A 17969-nucleotide genomic window follows, 5' to 3' on the forward strand; every position below is an offset into this window, starting at 1 on the left:
GCACAAACTACAAATTGGAAGTTAGTTTGTAGGATGAAATGTCCACAGTTTGCTAGTCTGAGTGAACTGGTACCTTCAAAACAGCTCATAAAGACCATATCTGCAATTCTTGGGGAAGTAATGCATCAATCAAACATTTAAGAAAAAAATATGACCATAATTCACAAGTTATGATGCACATTTAGAGACACAACACAATATGAACCTCTGCCTATTGATATTTCTTGTTTTTTACTGGAGATATCTGGGATTAAATATGGGACTTTCTGCATGTTTTAGTCCCTTCTATGTACAACATTTTGTGGAACTAATGCCTTAGAAAGCTACTTGGATGATACTGTCTCTCTTTTTACATGAAATGGGAAAATTATACAATAAGGCTGCAATCCTATGTTAACTTACTTGGGAACAAGCTCCAGAGAACACAGTGGGACTTTGTTTTGAGTAAACATGCATAAGAATGGGCTGCATGCTAATAAACCCTTTCTTGAATTGACAACAGTTGATGAACACTCTAGAAGTTTTAATGAACTCAAATAGAGCACAAAAACAACTGATACTGGAAGTCTCTCTTTTAAAATCCAGAATATTAATAAGGCAGCTCTAGAGGCAGGCAGTTTCAGATGCCATAACAATTCTACCCCTGAGGCTCTAGGAAAATTTGGTTTCCGTATGTAGCTTTCAATGCTCCACATGGAGAGACAGACATAGAAAGAGATTGGTGTACAGTACTAATTGCTCAAATAAACAATAGCAAATTATTTCTTGCAACAAAATACCATAGCGATACAGATATGGACAAAATGCTTCCTAATTTATATTTGTACATATTGAACTGTCTGCATTTATTAGCCTTTTGTTTCTTTAAAAAAACCCAAAAATTTCACTGAGAAAAAGGGGTGAAGCCTAAAAACCAAGTATCTTTAATATATATGAACTGTTGTTGTAGCAATATGGAACTCTACACAGTAAGAAAAAAATAAACTCCTTGGTAGAGAATGCACAAACCTTAGACAAATGTTATCCTTATACTATTTCAAGTTAACTTTAAAAATAGAAAGTGCTTTTAAATATACCTATTTACAACTTACAACCTCCAACCACCACTAGTGATATTGTTTGTATGTGGATCTGTGTGGTTCTCTCTCGCATACAAACTATACATATATGAAAAATCTATACACAGATAAAATCATCATTGGTTCTTTAACCTCAAGTTGGGCTTCACTGACTGGAAGCTGTTGGAGCAATGGCACCATGAAGAAATAAAACCAGCTTATCATTAACTGTTTCATGTAATTAAGCACCAAGAGCTGTGTATAGCTAATACTGTCTAACTTGATTTTACATCTTAATAAGGTGATATCTGTTAAAATCGTTATAAAAAGCCCATCTGTAGTAAACAGACGATTCAAAGCACCAAAGTATAAATCCTGAAAAGGTAATAAACTGAATAATTCAATTAGGGTTAATAACCTAGTCAAAATCATTTAACTATACAATACACTTTTTTTGCTTAAAATGTGCTTCAGAATCACCAGATGTTAAAATATACAAAGTCACAGTTTAAGAAAAAAAATCATTATTTTTTAAACCTCAGCCTTCAAAATGGTTGAGATGAAGAAAGAGTAAACCATAGAAGACTTTGTTCTTTGACAGCACCTTTAGGAATTATTGTGTAACACTGCTCCAAGGCAAAAGTTGTAGAGTTGCTATAAAAACTTATGCCCAATGGTTATACGGCCCTGCAACCCGTGTGAGGGCGTAAGTAGACACTGTTATGATGTTATCATGAGTTACAGTTAATGCTCGACGAGATGGGATTTGGTTGAATTCATTGTCTTCACAGAAAATCTCTCTAGAGGCATTGGACTGCTGGGCGCTTCTGCCACTTGTTTGGAGCTTGATATTTTCAGTGGTCAATTTTTCTGCTTCTTTCTCTTTTGCCTTCTCAGCCATTTTTGCCTCCCACAGCGCTATTCCATGTTTTGGTTCATTCAAGTTTTTGTGTTGGTAGAAGACTAAAGAGATTCGTGTGGGATGATTCCTATTTGGCTTTTTAATAGGAGTTGTAGCATGTAGTTCACGGCGTGCACATTCAATTAGGATGGAGCCATGTGATGGTGCTACAGCTACGCCACCAATGTCATTATCCAAAAAGTTATGTTCACTGTCTGACCACATTTCCTCCGCTTTTTCTTCAGAATCTATACATTTTAGGGGTTCGGTATTTGGCTGTGTATCCACAACTGCAGAATCATAATTTGGGGTTTGGATGAAACCATCTTTCTGCACTGGATGCTCCTGGGAAGAATTAATTTCATTTCTGACTATATTTTCTGAAGCATTCAACAGCAATAATGTCTCACAAGAATTACCCAACTGTGAGACAGGAGAGTTTTCTAACTTAATTTCACAATTTGGCTTGTCAACTACTTTTTGTTCAAGTGTGTGGGGCAGATTCTCTGTGTTGGGTGTGGACTTTGAAACAGCAAGGTCTTTTAGACCTGGGGGCAGGCCATTCTTCTTCTCATCCAATGAAATTCCAGTATGAACACTAGTGGACACATCAAGGTTCTTACCTTTGGGTGCCATATGAGGTTTGTTACTGCTGCACTGCAAATACCCGTAGGGAATCGAAAAATCTTGTTGACTGTTAGTCAATGGCATTATACCACCAGCTGTGTGAGTGAATGGAGAACAAGGGGGTAAACTATCCAGCTTTAAAGGTGAGGAAGGAGCATATTGCTTTAATACACAGCAATTTTTAGTAGTGTCTGAAGTATGTTTTATGGCTGAAAGATGATCACCAGACTCCACTTTTGTTCCAGCTTGCAATGTATTAGTTTTGTTCCCTAAGGGGGGAAAACATTACAATGTTTCAAATTTATTTGTCAGTATTGAATTTCTACTTAAGAATGGCATTATTTCTAAATTGCCATAACATTGTAAAAAGGATATCCCTCTTAACTGTCAAAGATATAAAAAAAATAGTGTTCCTTCATGAAAAGTAGGATTCTCAAAATTCTAACAAGATCTTATAGGTTGTATACAAATGCTAAATGTAAACAAATGATTTTTTCTGGCTTAAGCCAATTCCGCATGTTTAGTGAAAATAAATAATAAATAACTAATATATAAATAAACAATAAATGCATGATAGACCCATAACCTTAAACCCAAGCATTTATAAAACTCGGTAACACTTGTCTGATTTTTAAACCTCAACAGGTACAAGAGTAACCAAAAATAATTTAATGGGGATGACAAACAAGGCATATGATATACAGTTGACCACTGACATTCACGGTGATTAGGGGCACAAGACCCCCATGAAAGTCAAACTTCATGAATAAAGGGGGGTGAGCAGACCCCCATCTCCCTTCCGAAGCCTCAAACAGCTCTAGCAAGCTCTCTGAGGCGCTGGAAGGACAGGGGAGCCCACATTCACAGCTTTCTCCCTCCCTTCCTCCTAGGAGTTCTCTGAAGCCTTTGAATGGCAGGAAGACCCTTCCCAAGACAAGAGAGCTGTTATTTCCCAGGCAGTTCCCTGTCCTGGAAAAGGGTGGGGGATTATCTCCGTCCTGGAAAGGACACTTCCCAGCTTCTCCTTTCTGGGCGTGAATAATCGAAACCACGAGTGTCAAAGCCGCAAATGTTGAGGGACGACTGTTAGGAAACCCAGAAATGATAGTGCCCATGTTCAGATGACTTACAGTATGTGTCACATGTGCAAGTCTTGGTGCTAGAATTGGGATAAGCAGGAACATACAGTATAAACAAAAAGCGGAGACAGTTAAGATGAAGGTGAGAACAGATGACATGTAAAAGGAGGAACAAATCAGTATAATCATAGCCATTAAGACATATGTTTCAACAAAAAAAGTTCTTCCTCTACCTTGAGATTATTTCTCAAATAATAATTATGATATATGTGAAGCTGCAAAGGCACAGGCAAAGACATAAAGAGGCAATCGCCTATCGTTACAGAAAAGCAAAAACTGAAGAAAAACATGGTCAAAATTGTGAGCAAGAAATATGAGCTGAGCAGAGTGTCAACTGAAGATAACAGATGCAAGAGGAATGTTAGGAGGAGGAGGTTGCATTAAGTACAGATGGCAGGTTACCAAATCTTGGACAAAGTCAACACAGAGTTAAAAGAGGCATGCATGTTTAGGAAATGTTGAGGGACCTATTCCAAAGATAATTCACAATTACTGTTTTAATGTAGGAGGAAAATGAGAAAGGAGGAATACAAGATGTCTCTAAGGTGCTATTATTTGGGCCAACAAGAAAGGAGTCCCTGCTTGAAATTGTGAATGCAATTTCTAATTTTGAAATGTCAGTTATGAGCTGCCTGAGCACACAATTTGTGTGTACAGCATAGCATTGCCAATTTCTCGGAATCCAGGAAATTTAATTAATTTCTTTTCAGGGATTTTGACTGAATATTCTGGTAAATATTGGGGGGATTCCGGGGGGGGGGGGGTCCGGGGAATGTCTTTGAGGCTTGTTGGCTCCTTATTCTTGTAAAACAGGGGTTCCCAACATGGGGATCGATCAACCCTTTCTCGAGGGTCGCCAGGTTGGGATTCCCCCCTACCTCCTCTTTCCTCTGCGGGTGCCAGCGCTGGTGCCGGAACCCCCCGGGGAAGGGAACGGGGATGAGGCTTCCTCCTCCTCCTTCTCTTTTTTGAGCGGGTCCAGCACTGGCACTGGAACTCCACAGGGAAGGGAATGGGGATGAGGCTTCCTCCTCCTCCTTCTTTGTATGGGTGCCGGCGTTGGCGCCGGAACCACACTGCAAAGGGAACGGGGACAAGGCTTCCTCCTCCTAATTGTCTTCTCCACGCAGGTGCCGGTGCTGGCACCAGAACAACGCGGGGAAGGGAACGGGGACAAGGCTTCCTCCCCCTTCTTCTCTTCTCTGTGTGGGTGCTGGCGCTGGCACCGGAACCACGCAGGGAAGGGAACAGGAAGAGGCTTCCTCCCCTTCTTCTCTTCTCTGTGTGGGTGCCGGCGCTGGCACCGGAACCATGCAGGAAAGGGAACGGGGGCGAGGCTTCCTCCCCCTTCTTCTCTTCTCTGTGTGGGTGCCGGCGCTGGCACCGGAACCACACAGGGAAGGGAATGGGGACATGGCTTCCTTCCCCTTCTTCTCTTCTCTGTGTGGGTGCCGGCACTGGCACTGGAACCATGTGGGGAAGGGAATGGGGATGAGGCTTCTTCTTTATGTGGGTGCCGGCACTGGCGCCGGAACCACACGGGGAAGGGAACGGGGCTGCCTCCTCCTCCGATGGCGGCCGCAGCAGGTCAAAGTAGGCATGGCTGGCATGGAGGAGGAGGCGGAGGGGTGAGGATGAGGAGGCGGGGGGCTTCCAGCAGCCTTTGTGGCTGGAAGTCCCGCCCCTTCTTCCAGCCAGCGGCCTTCCTAATTGGTTGGGAGGCCAGGAAGGGGCAGGACTTCCAGCCGCAAAGGCCACTGGGGTTTGTAGGCGGCCGGAATTCCCGCCCCTTCCTGGCCTTCCAACCAATCAGGGAGGTTGCCGAGCGGGACTTTCACGCACAATGGGGGTCGCGATCCAACAAAGATTGGGAACCGCTGTTGTAAAACCATGTGAACATTTGCTGTATGTAATCCTACCCTCTTAATAAAGCATTTTCATTATAATAAAATTTTGCATAGTTAATGTAATCAAGTGCATATGTGCAAGAACTCATTTATATTATTAAATGTATTGCTCAACTGCTGTTAACTCTTAAAATTTACCTTTTTTCCATCATCACACTTAATATATCAGATACATTGCAATCCATGCCTCTACAAACTTGACTGCTTTCAAATTTTAAGAGCTGACATTATGCTTATGCTAGCAGATTTCTATCAACATCTGGTACACTTGAAAATTTGTGTATTTTACCTACCTAAGTTCAGTGAAGCTTTACTGTTGTTTTCAGATACTCCGTTTTTCCCTTTTACAGGTTTAGAATTCTTCTTTTCTGCTGAAGCTTGTTTCTTTGTTTCTGATTTCTTCTTCTTTGTTGGTCTGCGTGGCTCAGCTAACCTTCTTACTTCTCGTGGAAAAGCAGTAAGCACCTCTATTGCCCCAGCTTTTATCTTGGCTTCCAGCCCCTCCTTTGTGCCAAATTCATCTGTTTGTGAAATTTTGTAAAGAGGTAACACATGCAGCTGTTCATCATTTGGTATCACCCCTACCGTGCGATTATCTTCTTTTGTTAAAGTACAAACCTAGCCCAAAAGAGAAAGAAAAAAGATACAAATATGTCTTTGCCTGTGCCTTTGCAGCTTCACATATTGATATTTGCCTTTTTAGCTATTAATAAGAAAGAACAATATTATCTTATAGAGGTACCTGCATCCTATATTTTCTTCTCCTATCTACCTATCTAGGTATGTGTGTATACTTCCAGACCCCCCTCATCAGTTGTTCATAAAATTCATTTTCATCTCCCCAAACTATAATATCCCATAAATGTCATAGGTTTCCATATGTGCCTTCAGGTTGCCTATCCACTTTTGGTTACCCCGTGGATTTAATAGTGTCTTCTTAGGCAAGTTCTTTCCTCTGAAATATAGCCTGCAATATATGGCATTCCTTGGTGGCAATATATTCTGTACTAAGTGAAATATCTTATCATCATCATGCTTGCATGATAAATTGCATGAAAGTAAATTGGCCATATCAATTCACATCAATATTTTTAATTAACAAAAATGTGGGGCAATTTTCACCCCTAGAACTTCCTAAAATGTACCAGAATCAGGCCTAACCTTCTCCTTTTCTCTGATGTTAAAAGCAGGCCACAACAGTGTGTGGCCATTCTCCCCTGCACTTACACAGTGGGCCATACCAGTGTGCCTCACGAGACTGGAAGTAATGTCATATCACACCCTGTTTCAGTTTTGGTTTATTCCAGCTGGTTTTGGAGCAAGTAGGAAAGTACAGCCTTATGGAGGTAAATGTTGGGGTGTATGTGTTGTGGCAAAAAACAACAGCAGAGGTTTGAGGCATTTAACAAAGGTTTTACTTAACAGAAGTCTCAAAAAATTGAAGCAAAACAATATGAATGGCACAGTACACAGCAGCAATGAATTAAAGCACAGTCAAAAATCCTGACTCAGCAGCATGTTAACATTGTCTTACCATTACATCAGCATGAAGACCAGTATACAAAGAATACTCCCCATAATCCAGCAGTCCCACAAGGCAGTTATACCTTTCTAATTGATTAACATAATCACCTGGTCTACTTAGCTTATTACCATGGTCTACACCTGCCATTTTACTAGATTCTCATCCAGCCACAACATAGTATACCTTGACAGTAAAACTGCTGTGTTGCATATTTCTGCTTTTAGCATCAGAGAAATGGAAAAGAAAATAGACTAACCTGTAGTACAGTTACCTTACTGACAAATATTTATGAACAACTATTCAAGACACAAAATCTATTAAGACATTTGCAGACTTTACTAAAACCTGTGAATGTACTTAAGACTGATGACTAGAGGAAATGATAGATTCCTATTTTGGAGGACAAACTCATGCAAATGTGAGCATATAGAATACATGTACTTGTGTTTTTAATTATGAAGACTCGACAATGATCAGCCCAGAAAAATTAATAAGCTTTAACCACATCAGCTGGACGTATCCCTTCATATGACTTCAAACAGAACAGAAATCTCCTTGGAACTGCAGTTCCACGAGCCACAGCTCTGTTTAGAGGAGCAGTCAACTTGAAGAAACCAAGAATGCAATTATTTATTGTACATCTACTGCAACTCTAAACTGTATAACTGTGACTTGTTTGTCAAACATTACAACTTAACATTGCAAAAATGTAGAGAACACAAACAAATTGGAAAATGAAAGCAATATATGAGCAATAAACAAGCCACAACTACAGTGTAAAAAGTCACAAGTATAAAACAGACATACCACAGTGCTTCCATTGTGCATGTTATGTGTGTCCCTATGGGCATGTGCACAGAAGTCAATGCAAGCTGTGACACCAGAAAAAGGTCGTCCATTTTTTATCCCAAGCCGACAGTCAGGGCCAAGATGCTCATTTTCCACCTAAACACAAGGTAATTAGAACTTATTTGGAGAGAAGACTGGATCACTTCAAATCCCACCAGCTTTTATTTGAAGTACCATTTGAAGTAACTATCTGCACAGACAAATTTAACAAATGGATTATTGTTAAAACTGTCTGCTAATCATTGTTAAAGCAAGAATCAGAATTTACATCTAAACATCTAATTAAAGCTACATTTAGAAGGACTATGGAGTTGCAAGCATCTCGCATACAGTGATAAGCAGTTGGGATGAAGAATCCATTTCAGATACGTATGCTACACAAGCAGTTTGTGAGGAACTAAATGTTAGCAAATAAGGGATGTAAAGAGCAGGAATTAGAGAGCTCTAATGCTCTGAAGTCAATACTATGCATGCCTACACAGAAGCAAGCCCCACTGTATTCAACAGGACTTACTCTCAGCTAAGTCTGTGCAGTACTGCAGTTTAAACTACACTTTTCAGTATACCTGTGAAAGTAGCAGAAAATCCTCTTCAACTACTGATGTATGAGCATTTGAATCAACAGCCATGTTAAAACAGGTGATGCTTTTATCTTTTTGTCAGCAGTTAAACAGAATGAAATATTACACAGCAAGATTGTATATTTAAATCATGCAGCTTTTACCAAACCTACCTGATTCTGGAAAGCATCAGGGGCAAGTTTCTGATACAGTGGAGCCACATCAGTAGCTAACGTTTGCAAATTATTTCCCAGATTTTCTTCCTAGACACATAGAGAAATCATGCTGTAACTTTACATATTGTCAGCAGACTAGTAAAATTATGAAAGAAATATTAGTAGAGCCTCATTACCATATTTACTCAGCTTCCTGTAGTTTACATGTACTTTCCATGTAACCTTACTACCATACACAGCAACATATTTTGTGAATTTGTCAAGGAAAGGAGAAGCATGTCAACAAATCAATCACCTGACACACAAAAATATTGTAACAAAGAATCCCAAGTACGTCTTCCATGTATAGACTGCTTTTCCAAGACAAACAGCTACTGAAGTCTGTTTGAAGGGACATCAAGATTAGCAATAAAAAGCATATGCTTATTGTGTGTATTGAATACTGTATTTGGCAATGTGCTATATGCATAGTAATAATAGATTTACAGTCAGACTTCAGTATTTGTGAGGGATCCATTCCGCCCTGCCCCCCACGGATACCAAAATTTGCACATGCTCAAGCCCCATTAAAATTAATGGTGGCACGGCATGCATGTGTCTGCTAGTGCAGTCACATGCGCGCGCCACCACTGACCAAAACAGGGGCTTGCCATCCACAGATAGTTAAATCCATAGATGGCAAGTCAGCTGATAAGGAGGGCAGACTGTATATAGTGTTTAAAAACGTTCTAACCATTTCACAAACATTTCAATAGTACTTGCAAACAGCAAGAATTCCTGTGTAGGTCATTCTGACTACAGTTGCCCCTCCATTTTCACGGACTTCAGACCCTTGCTCACTTGCAAGAAGTAAACAGAGGGGGTTAAAATGGAGAGGCACCTTCAGCCACTCACATGCAATCAATTCAAGCCTATGGGGATTGAATATCTGCGAGTTTCCATTTTCGCAGGGGGATCCAGAATGGATACCCCATGAAAACGGAGGGCTGACTGTACTCTGATATAGCAGATGGAGAAAGGGAGACTAACTCTAATAGAAGGAGCTTGTTAATTGTCTATCTTGTGAGATTCTGGAAAAGATGAGATGGGGACTTCATAATCACAGTCCAAATGCTTTGTGTCTGCATGTGCCTTCAAGTCACCTGTCAATGTACTGTGACCTCAAGTTCTTTAGAGGGAAAAAGCAGTAACAAAACTAAAACAAACAAAAATGAATAACACTTTGAACATCACATTTGCTTAATTGCACATTCTGAACTGCTTTAATATGGATTTCTGACCCTTTTCCTACTTGCTAAGCATTTGAACCTCCAATAGTAGTTGGTGGATACACCCAGACACAATAGCTTTAGAAACAGAAAAATTGAATTCAGGCAAGGAAATATATTCCACTATTTTCAAAATGGAATTTAAGAAGAGAATAAGTGATATGACATTTCATGAAAAACATAAATCTTGTTATCTGTTTCTCCAGCCACCCACCCACTAAAGAATCACTGTCACTCCACCAAATAAGCTGGATGGCTACAAAATGAAAACAAAAAAGGTATGAAGAATGATGGCTGCCATACACTAACAAACTTCTTTGCTTGTCTTAATTAGCAAGGGTTTCATGCACAATACTCTCTATAATTGTATTTCACAAGATGATGCATAATTTTAACATTAGGTTTTTCTAGAGTGTTAATTATGGAGATTACTGCACACGCCTTATCTTGTCTTTTCCCCAACAAGTTACACATGCATTTAACTATCAATAACAGATCTTACTGCATTCTCCCATGGTTGGGCTTATGCAGCCCGGGCTTATCCCATGGTTTTACAAGGACATTCTTGAAAAGCCATGGGATAAGCCTGGGCTGCATATGTCTGGCCATGGGAGAATGCGGCAAGATCTGTTATTGACAGTTAAAAGTGCGTACATCCTGTCAGCGAAAAGACAGGATAAGGCACGTGCAATAATCTCCTATGACAGAGGTTTGAAAATGTTTCTCTTAAGTTTCTGCTTCTTCTTAGTGTGCCACCCAAACCCTGTATCATGGTTAATCATAATTATGTTTTGTTATAAAAAGGTAGCTTCATAACCCAGGTGTGAAGCTGGGCTATTTCAAACAAACCATGGCTAATATTCATTGCACACTGGCAGGCTGGAACAACACAAGAAGCTACGGTTAACAAAAGCTAAAATTTTCAAATTCAGCCTCACATCCTTGGGAGTGAGGGACAAAGTCAGTGTGACTGTGAGACTCATATGAACTCTTATATACCCAAAATTCTTTTATGTAGCCAATATTGTTTTCTTGACAGCTTTCTAGGCAACAGACCTCTCTACCTATATACTACATGCTATTCTTACCTAAAAGTATAATCTTATACTTCTTTATATTTAACCTCATCTCACTCCGTCCAGTTGTTCAAATGATCCATATCTTTTATTCTGAATCTATCTTCTTCTGCATTTGCATTGCTATACATCCTAGCTCTCTGTCATCTGCAAAATGATCAATATTCAATATTTAGCTAAAATAAAAAGGTACCTAATAAAAACAGTGACAAAACACGGCTTATGGTTTTATTTCCTCATGGACTAAGAGTTGTGAGTTTTTATTCCTTGCCTCAATATATAAATTGGAAGGATAAAGACTAGCAAGGATGATGCACCATCTGTGAATTGTTTCAAATATACAGTTGTTTGAACTTATATTTTTAATTGACATCTTGAAGATAACTGAAAGTCGATCCTAAATTTTTTAAGGGGGGGATACAGTCCATTCATGTATGTAAATTACACTGGCAGGGTATGAGTTACTGGAGGAATGAAACAATAATTTTTGAGAAAGAGTCAGTAAGTCAACCAAATACAAAAAGATAAATCATATGACAAGCAAAAAAGCCCATTACAATAGGAGTGTTTGCTATGAAGAGAACTCCCCCACAGTGGCATTCAACCAAGACATATAAATCATGTAGTTGTGGCTGAGGAACAGAACTTGGAAAAGTTACTTCTGAGATTACAATTCCCAAAATCCCAAAGCCAGCATGGGAAATTCTAGGAGCTATAGTCCAAACAATAACATTTCCAAGCTCTGCTGGGGTGGGTGGAGAGAATTATTTGAAAATATTTTAGATAAAGTGTTGACACTTACGTGTTTACAAACTGTATTTATAAGTGCTAAAGTGGTGGTTCAGAATAAACTGCCTGCATCCTGCCAACACTTAGTCCTTAAACTTAACATTAGAAATTCTTTTGTGGAAGAAAAAAATGCTCAGGATGGACACTTACTTGCTTGTGATCATCTGTGAGAAGTCTAAACTTCCTTGGGATTTTGCTTCTGGCAAACTTACAGCCATTGTAATACATGCTCCATGAACAGCCAAATGAGAATGATGCTCCACATGTTTCCGGATCGAGGCCTTGACAGGCACAGGTACGGCTGTGGAAAATTTAAGTATGTGATATTCAGCTATCAAGATTCTACAGAATGCATGCCTTAAATAAACTTTCATCAATACAAGGAAAAACATATACACAGACATTTACCAGTTGTTGTTTTTATTAAGTTCAGTTTAAAAATAAGTGTAAGGCATAGTAAAATTCTTCAAAGTGGACTCACAAGAGCTCAGAACTTTTTGCAGATCATTAGTGATTAAAAATGTGACATAACCCTTTCCCCACATGATGGATGTAGAGAAATGCAAAGAGTAAAAATTTCAGTTTATCTTATTCCTTGAACATGACCATTATCTCCCCCGCCACCTCATACACACAGATCCAAAGGAAGATCTGTCCAATACCAGACTGGAAATAGCCTGTGGGAGGGTTTACAAGTGAGGTCCTAAAAATATTAGTATTGGTGCTCATACATTAATGTCAAACTGTTGAAAGGTAATCATTCATTAATGTTAAACTTTTGCACAATGGTTACACAAAGTGATCCATTCCTTAATTCATTTAATCGTTCACTAAGTTGTTAAATGTAAAAAAAAATGTATCATTCAGAATTTTAAAAATGGCCTGTAACAAATTAAAGTTGCAAGATCCAGTAATGATTACCAAAACAATTAACATTGCTGGCATTCAATTATTAAAAATAACCAGTTTTAAAGTAACTGTTGCAGATTTTTAGCAATTTAGAGGGAACAGATTAATTTTAACATATTTTTTCCACACTTATGATCAATACAAGTAGCACTCATTTTTGGACTACCCTTTGTTCTCAGTGGATCAGATAACAATATCATAGTTATTCAATCTCTGAGGGAGAAACAGACCCACAGACCCCGTTCCCTCCTTCAGTATAACTATATCTGGATTCCAGTGTCACATTTGATCATACAATCACAGCACTGGAAGGGATTCAAGTGTTATTTAGCCAGCCTACCGCAAGTGCCGAAATCAGCAGCTAAAGCCTTCTTGACATATGACCATATAACCTCTGTTTAAAAACCTCCATAATGGAAAGTTCACCATCTTCTGCAGGAGTCTGTTCCACTGCTGAACAGCCCTTAAAGATCAGTGACTTAAAGTGACTGTGAACTAAGTCTGATTTATGAGGTGCTTAAAATCCTCTGCTAAAAACCTCTAATGTTGTAGTGTGGGGAGTGGATTAGAGAATTCAAAACACCTCCTCAAATCCCAAAATTCCAAAGGATGGAGCCATGTCACTTACAAATCATATCAAAATGTTGTAACTATGCACTGTGGATATATCCACAGGTAGGAATCCGACTCATTCAAATTTCATGTGAGTAATTAACACTATGACAATAAACAGCACTCTCTCTTTATATTACCTGAACTGCAGTAAATATATGCACATCATATAAGCCATTAAGGTATATGGAAATCAGCATTTTGAAAAAAAAGGCGTATTGATCTATCAGAACCAAAAATAATTTAAAAATAAAATCTGAAACATTATTTGGATATAGCTGATTTGTGAAAATTATCATTAGAAGTAGCACTTTGGATAAGCTGCATGAAAGCAGTGCCACTTGGCCACACTTACCTCCTGAGAAATTTTCTAGTCAATGGCCTAATTATTGAAATATGCTGAATTTGTAACTGGCTATATAAAGATGTTCTGCGCTTTGATTAGGAAGGTTGAGAAGTTTGGTTGTGACCTCTTGACAACATCATATACAGCACAACAAGTTGTGGCCCAAGTACAGAGCATGCTCTTAAACAACAATGGGGAAAAAATTCTTGCTTTCATATAACTCCATTGTGGCTAAGGATAGAAACAAAAACAGCAAAAAATGTAATCCTCCCGCAAACTCCAATTAGAATGGCAATTCAATGACTACAACCTACTGAATAGCGGGAACATAATGCCACATCAAAATTTACTTCAGGTTTAGGTATTATGGCTATAATCTGAAATCTAAAAGACTAATTATAGTCAAACTGGTAATTAGATGAGGTATTCTAATCTAATTATCTATAATCTAAACATCATTACTTACTCCTCATTTAGCGCACACCTACGGCTTGTAGGACAGCCATATTTTCTGAGACTCTGAGTCAGTTCCTTGTAGAGTGTGTCTGCCAGAAGGTGAGGTATCCCTTCCCAAGCCAAAATAAGTATCACAATGACAGCAGTTTGACAGTGGTGTCCTGCACGCTGACGAACCAAGCACAGCAGCTTTTCCTCATCACTGCTTCTTCGTATCACCTGCAAAATAAATCCAGCTGTTTATAGGTAAGTTAGAAGGAATAAAAGATCCTGATTCCACCCCTTCATGAAGTTTTTAGCCACTCTGAGTCTCAACTGAGAGAAAGGTGAGCTATAAGTTATACAAATAAAATAAAAAATGCCATTTGCTTGTTTCCAGAAACTCTGCTGCCACACTGGATTTCTTTTAAGGATAGTAATATCAGTATTATCATTTATTTATTGGTATTCTGTCAACTAATGTTTCTACCGTGCTCTCTCTTTAGTTAATCACTCACAATGAATCAAATGATGAGCACCACAATTTAAAATGTACTACATCCACAATTTTTACAGTCTCTAAACTTGAAAGTTTATATGGTGGTTTGGTACTGATTTTGGCTTGGATAACTAGGGGACAATATCCAATACTGCTTTTCTTGGCAAGGTTCTGGAGCACGTGGTGGCCTCCCGGTTCCAAGGAATCCTGAATGAAATGATTATCTAGATCCATTTCAATTTGGCTTCAGGCCTGCATATGGGACAGAAACAGCTTTGGTCACCTGGGTGGATGGCTTTTGCAGGAAACTGGATGGGGGAGGGTGCATCCCCATTGATTATTTTGGACCTTTCAGCAGTTTTCAATACCACTGAGCATGGTATTCTTCTGAGCCGCCTCCCTGCGATAGGACTTGGGAGCACTATTCTGCAATGGCTCCAATCCTTCTTGGAGGGACAGACCCAGAGGTGATACTGGGCAATTCCTGCTTATCTCAATGGCCATTGGCCTGTAGGGTTCCTCAGGGCTCAGTTTTCTCCCTCTTGCTATTTAACATCTACCTGAAACCATTAGGAGAGGTTATCCAGAGCTGTGGAGTTGAATGTCACCAGTATCTGAATGACTCCCAATTCTACCGCTCTTTTCCATCCAACTCCAAGGAAGCTGCCTCTGTGCTAAACCAATGTCTGCTGTCAGTTATGGACTGAATAAGGGCAAACAAATCAAAACATAATCCAGACAAGAAAGATGTGCTTCTGGTCAGTCATAAAGATAATTTAAACCTGTTTTAGTAAACAACTAAAACCTAAAGCCTGAAACACTTTCTTCATCTGTTTCTTTTGTGTTTTCCCATTAGCCTTATTTTCAAACATTTTAGACAACTTGTGTACTAAATTATATACTTGCTAATTGTAACGCATATTCAAAACTATTAGATACTTAACATAAAATATACACACAGTATGCACGCTAATTCCATGTATGAACAGAGGCACATAAAGGCATTAAAAAGACCTGTTTCTCCCTATATCAGGTGTGTGCTGAATGACAAAGAGAAAAACATGAGGTCTGTGAGTCAGTTTACTAATACCAGTTAAGGAGGAGCGTGGCTAGCATAACCCACAGTTGTATTAGTATAGAGTTTAATGTTAAGTTATGGCCAAAGGTCATGAGACAAGGGAAGAGGACTCTGTAAGGGTGGGGGCTAGAGAGTGAAGAAGAGAATAAATGACACACCAGAACTTGTTCTTAGTGAAGAATTGTAAGTCTAACATTTGCAGTTGTTTTACCCAAAATACGTTTGATCTTAAAATGTGGGTATGTGTGATTTATTGTCACTGCCACCAAATTTCAGTAGTATGACAGTAAGTTCAAGAGTGTGTGCTGGGGATATGTGAGAAATATCACTGTGAGAGACATCAGTGTCGCAGTATCCAAATTAAAGCAACTGAAGGCCCAAGGTGTAAAACTTTGATCCTCAAGTCTAAACTAAGGAACAGATCACTGGAGGATGCCACTTAATTGACCCCAACGGAGACTGGGTGCCTTTAGCAGCTGCGTGACACAAAGTAATTTGTCATGTACCTAGGTTCACCCTCACTACATTTCTTTGACTGTATAAGGCTGAATTTCTAGAATCCTCATCAGGGGGAACCTGTTCCTTCACTATAACATTCACTTTACATCTTACATTACATTTACATTACATTACATCTTGCAAATACAGTTCATTCAACTTCAAAATGTTTACAAGTAGCCAAAAAACAAAAACAAACAAAACAGGGCAGGCACCCAAACCAAACTTTGCAGCCTGAAATACTGACCAACACACATCTGAAGAAAATACCATCTATAGAAAACTTTACTTTTTCACAAATTTATGTCCTGCTTAATAAAAACAATGTTATCAGAAACTATACAAAAAACCAACAGTTGCATACCTAGAAAGATACTACTTAAAATCCTTTGAAGCCATTCACTTCTTTAGACCAGGGTAGAAATTATATGACCTTCCAGATGCTGTTACGATTGCTAGTCTCAACATCAGCACAGCTAATGGTAACAAACGCTGGGACCTGAACTCCAACAACATCTGGAGGGATGTATGGTTCCTATCTCTGTTTTAACAGATATCTTTTCAAACATAACCAAACATGTATTTCATGAACAAAACAAATCTGAGAAAGCCACAACGATGCAAACTTTTAGCATGTACCTAGCGATCACCATGATTAGCACAGGGTTTATATCCAGGAGCAATGTATTCTACTTAGCAGAAGCAAACTACCATATATACTCATGAACAAGTCAACCTCATGTATAAGTCGAGGGAAGGTTTTAGGGCCAAAATCATGGGTTTTGGTATGACCCATGGAAAAGTCGAGGGTAAAACTTAGGGGAGGAGAAGATTTTAACATCGGATTGAGAAGGAATGAAGTGGAGGGAAATGGGGTTCTTTGGTGGTCAGAGAGATCCAGAGGAGGAGGAGGTGGATGGGGAGAGAAGGTTTTAACATTGGAGTGAAAAGGGAATCATCACACACATACACTCACATTCCAGCCCTGGCAGCTCTTTTAGAAATCACTGCCGATGCACAGAAAGTGGGGCATCTGGGCTGCTTTATTAAGGAACTTTCTAAGCAGTATTACTATTTTTGTTGTTGTTGTTAACTGCCCTCCAGTTGATCTGGACCCACTGCAACTGTATTGACCTGTATATAAGTCTACCCTGGATTTTAGGATCGATTTTTGGGCATACATTTTTGACTTATAGTCAAGTATATATGGTAAGATAAATGACTGCTAGACTGGTCAAAGAACCATGCAGGCCACACCACAAAGGCTTCTACTTTCTTAGAGGTCAAAGTGTGGTCCACCAAGACCTTTTTGTGCCCTCTCCCAATCTTTTTTAATTGACATCATGCTTTCGATCACAACAGGATGGCAGATTGCTACATACACTAAAGGCTGAGTTTCCTGCAGCCCACAGATACTACACCATTTTATTTTATATAAGGGATTGGATTACAATACAGGAGATCTCTGAGAAGCCTTCCAGTCATCTGCTTCTGCCTTCAAGGTGGCAGCAGTGACACTCCTGGTTACTCACTCACAAGGCAGAAGTGTGTGACTGGCAAATATTTCAAAATCATTTCCCTTCTATAATGTTAAATGATGCAGTATTTGCAGACTGCAAACAGACAACTTGGATTTCAGGCTGCCCATTAGTGTACAGGCCGCTACAGTGGCCAAAGCCACTGTTTCTGGGTCCTATCACCTGCTAATTTCTGGTGC

At 39.3% G+C, this 17969-nt stretch overlaps 1 protein-coding gene across 1 annotated transcript in view; it reads right to left on the reverse strand.

Annotated features, from left to right (window-relative positions):
• TET1 (tet methylcytosine dioxygenase 1) overlaps positions 1-17969 on the reverse strand; it is a 115240-nt gene that overhangs the window by 10777 nt on the left and 86494 nt on the right. The window contains exons 7-12 of the mRNA XM_089510486.1: positions 14209-14417; positions 12026-12176; positions 8740-8829; positions 7965-8102; positions 5926-6250; positions 1663-2855 (exon numbers count right to left, since the gene is read on the reverse strand). Of these exons, the coding sequence (XP_089366612.1) occupies positions 1723-2855; positions 5926-6250; positions 7965-8102; positions 8740-8829; positions 12026-12176; positions 14209-14417 (2046 nt within the window). The 3' untranslated portion in view covers positions 1663-1722. The remainder of the gene's footprint in view (positions 1-1662; positions 2856-5925; positions 6251-7964; positions 8103-8739; positions 8830-12025; positions 12177-14208; positions 14418-17969) is intronic.

Source organism: Sceloporus occidentalis, unplaced genomic scaffold (assembly GCF_023333645.1).
Source record: "Sceloporus occidentalis isolate IW3139 unplaced genomic scaffold, rSceOcc1.0.p SCAF_2, whole genome shotgun sequence".
Classification (NCBI taxonomy): domain Eukaryota; kingdom Metazoa; phylum Chordata; class Lepidosauria; order Squamata; family Phrynosomatidae; genus Sceloporus; species Sceloporus occidentalis.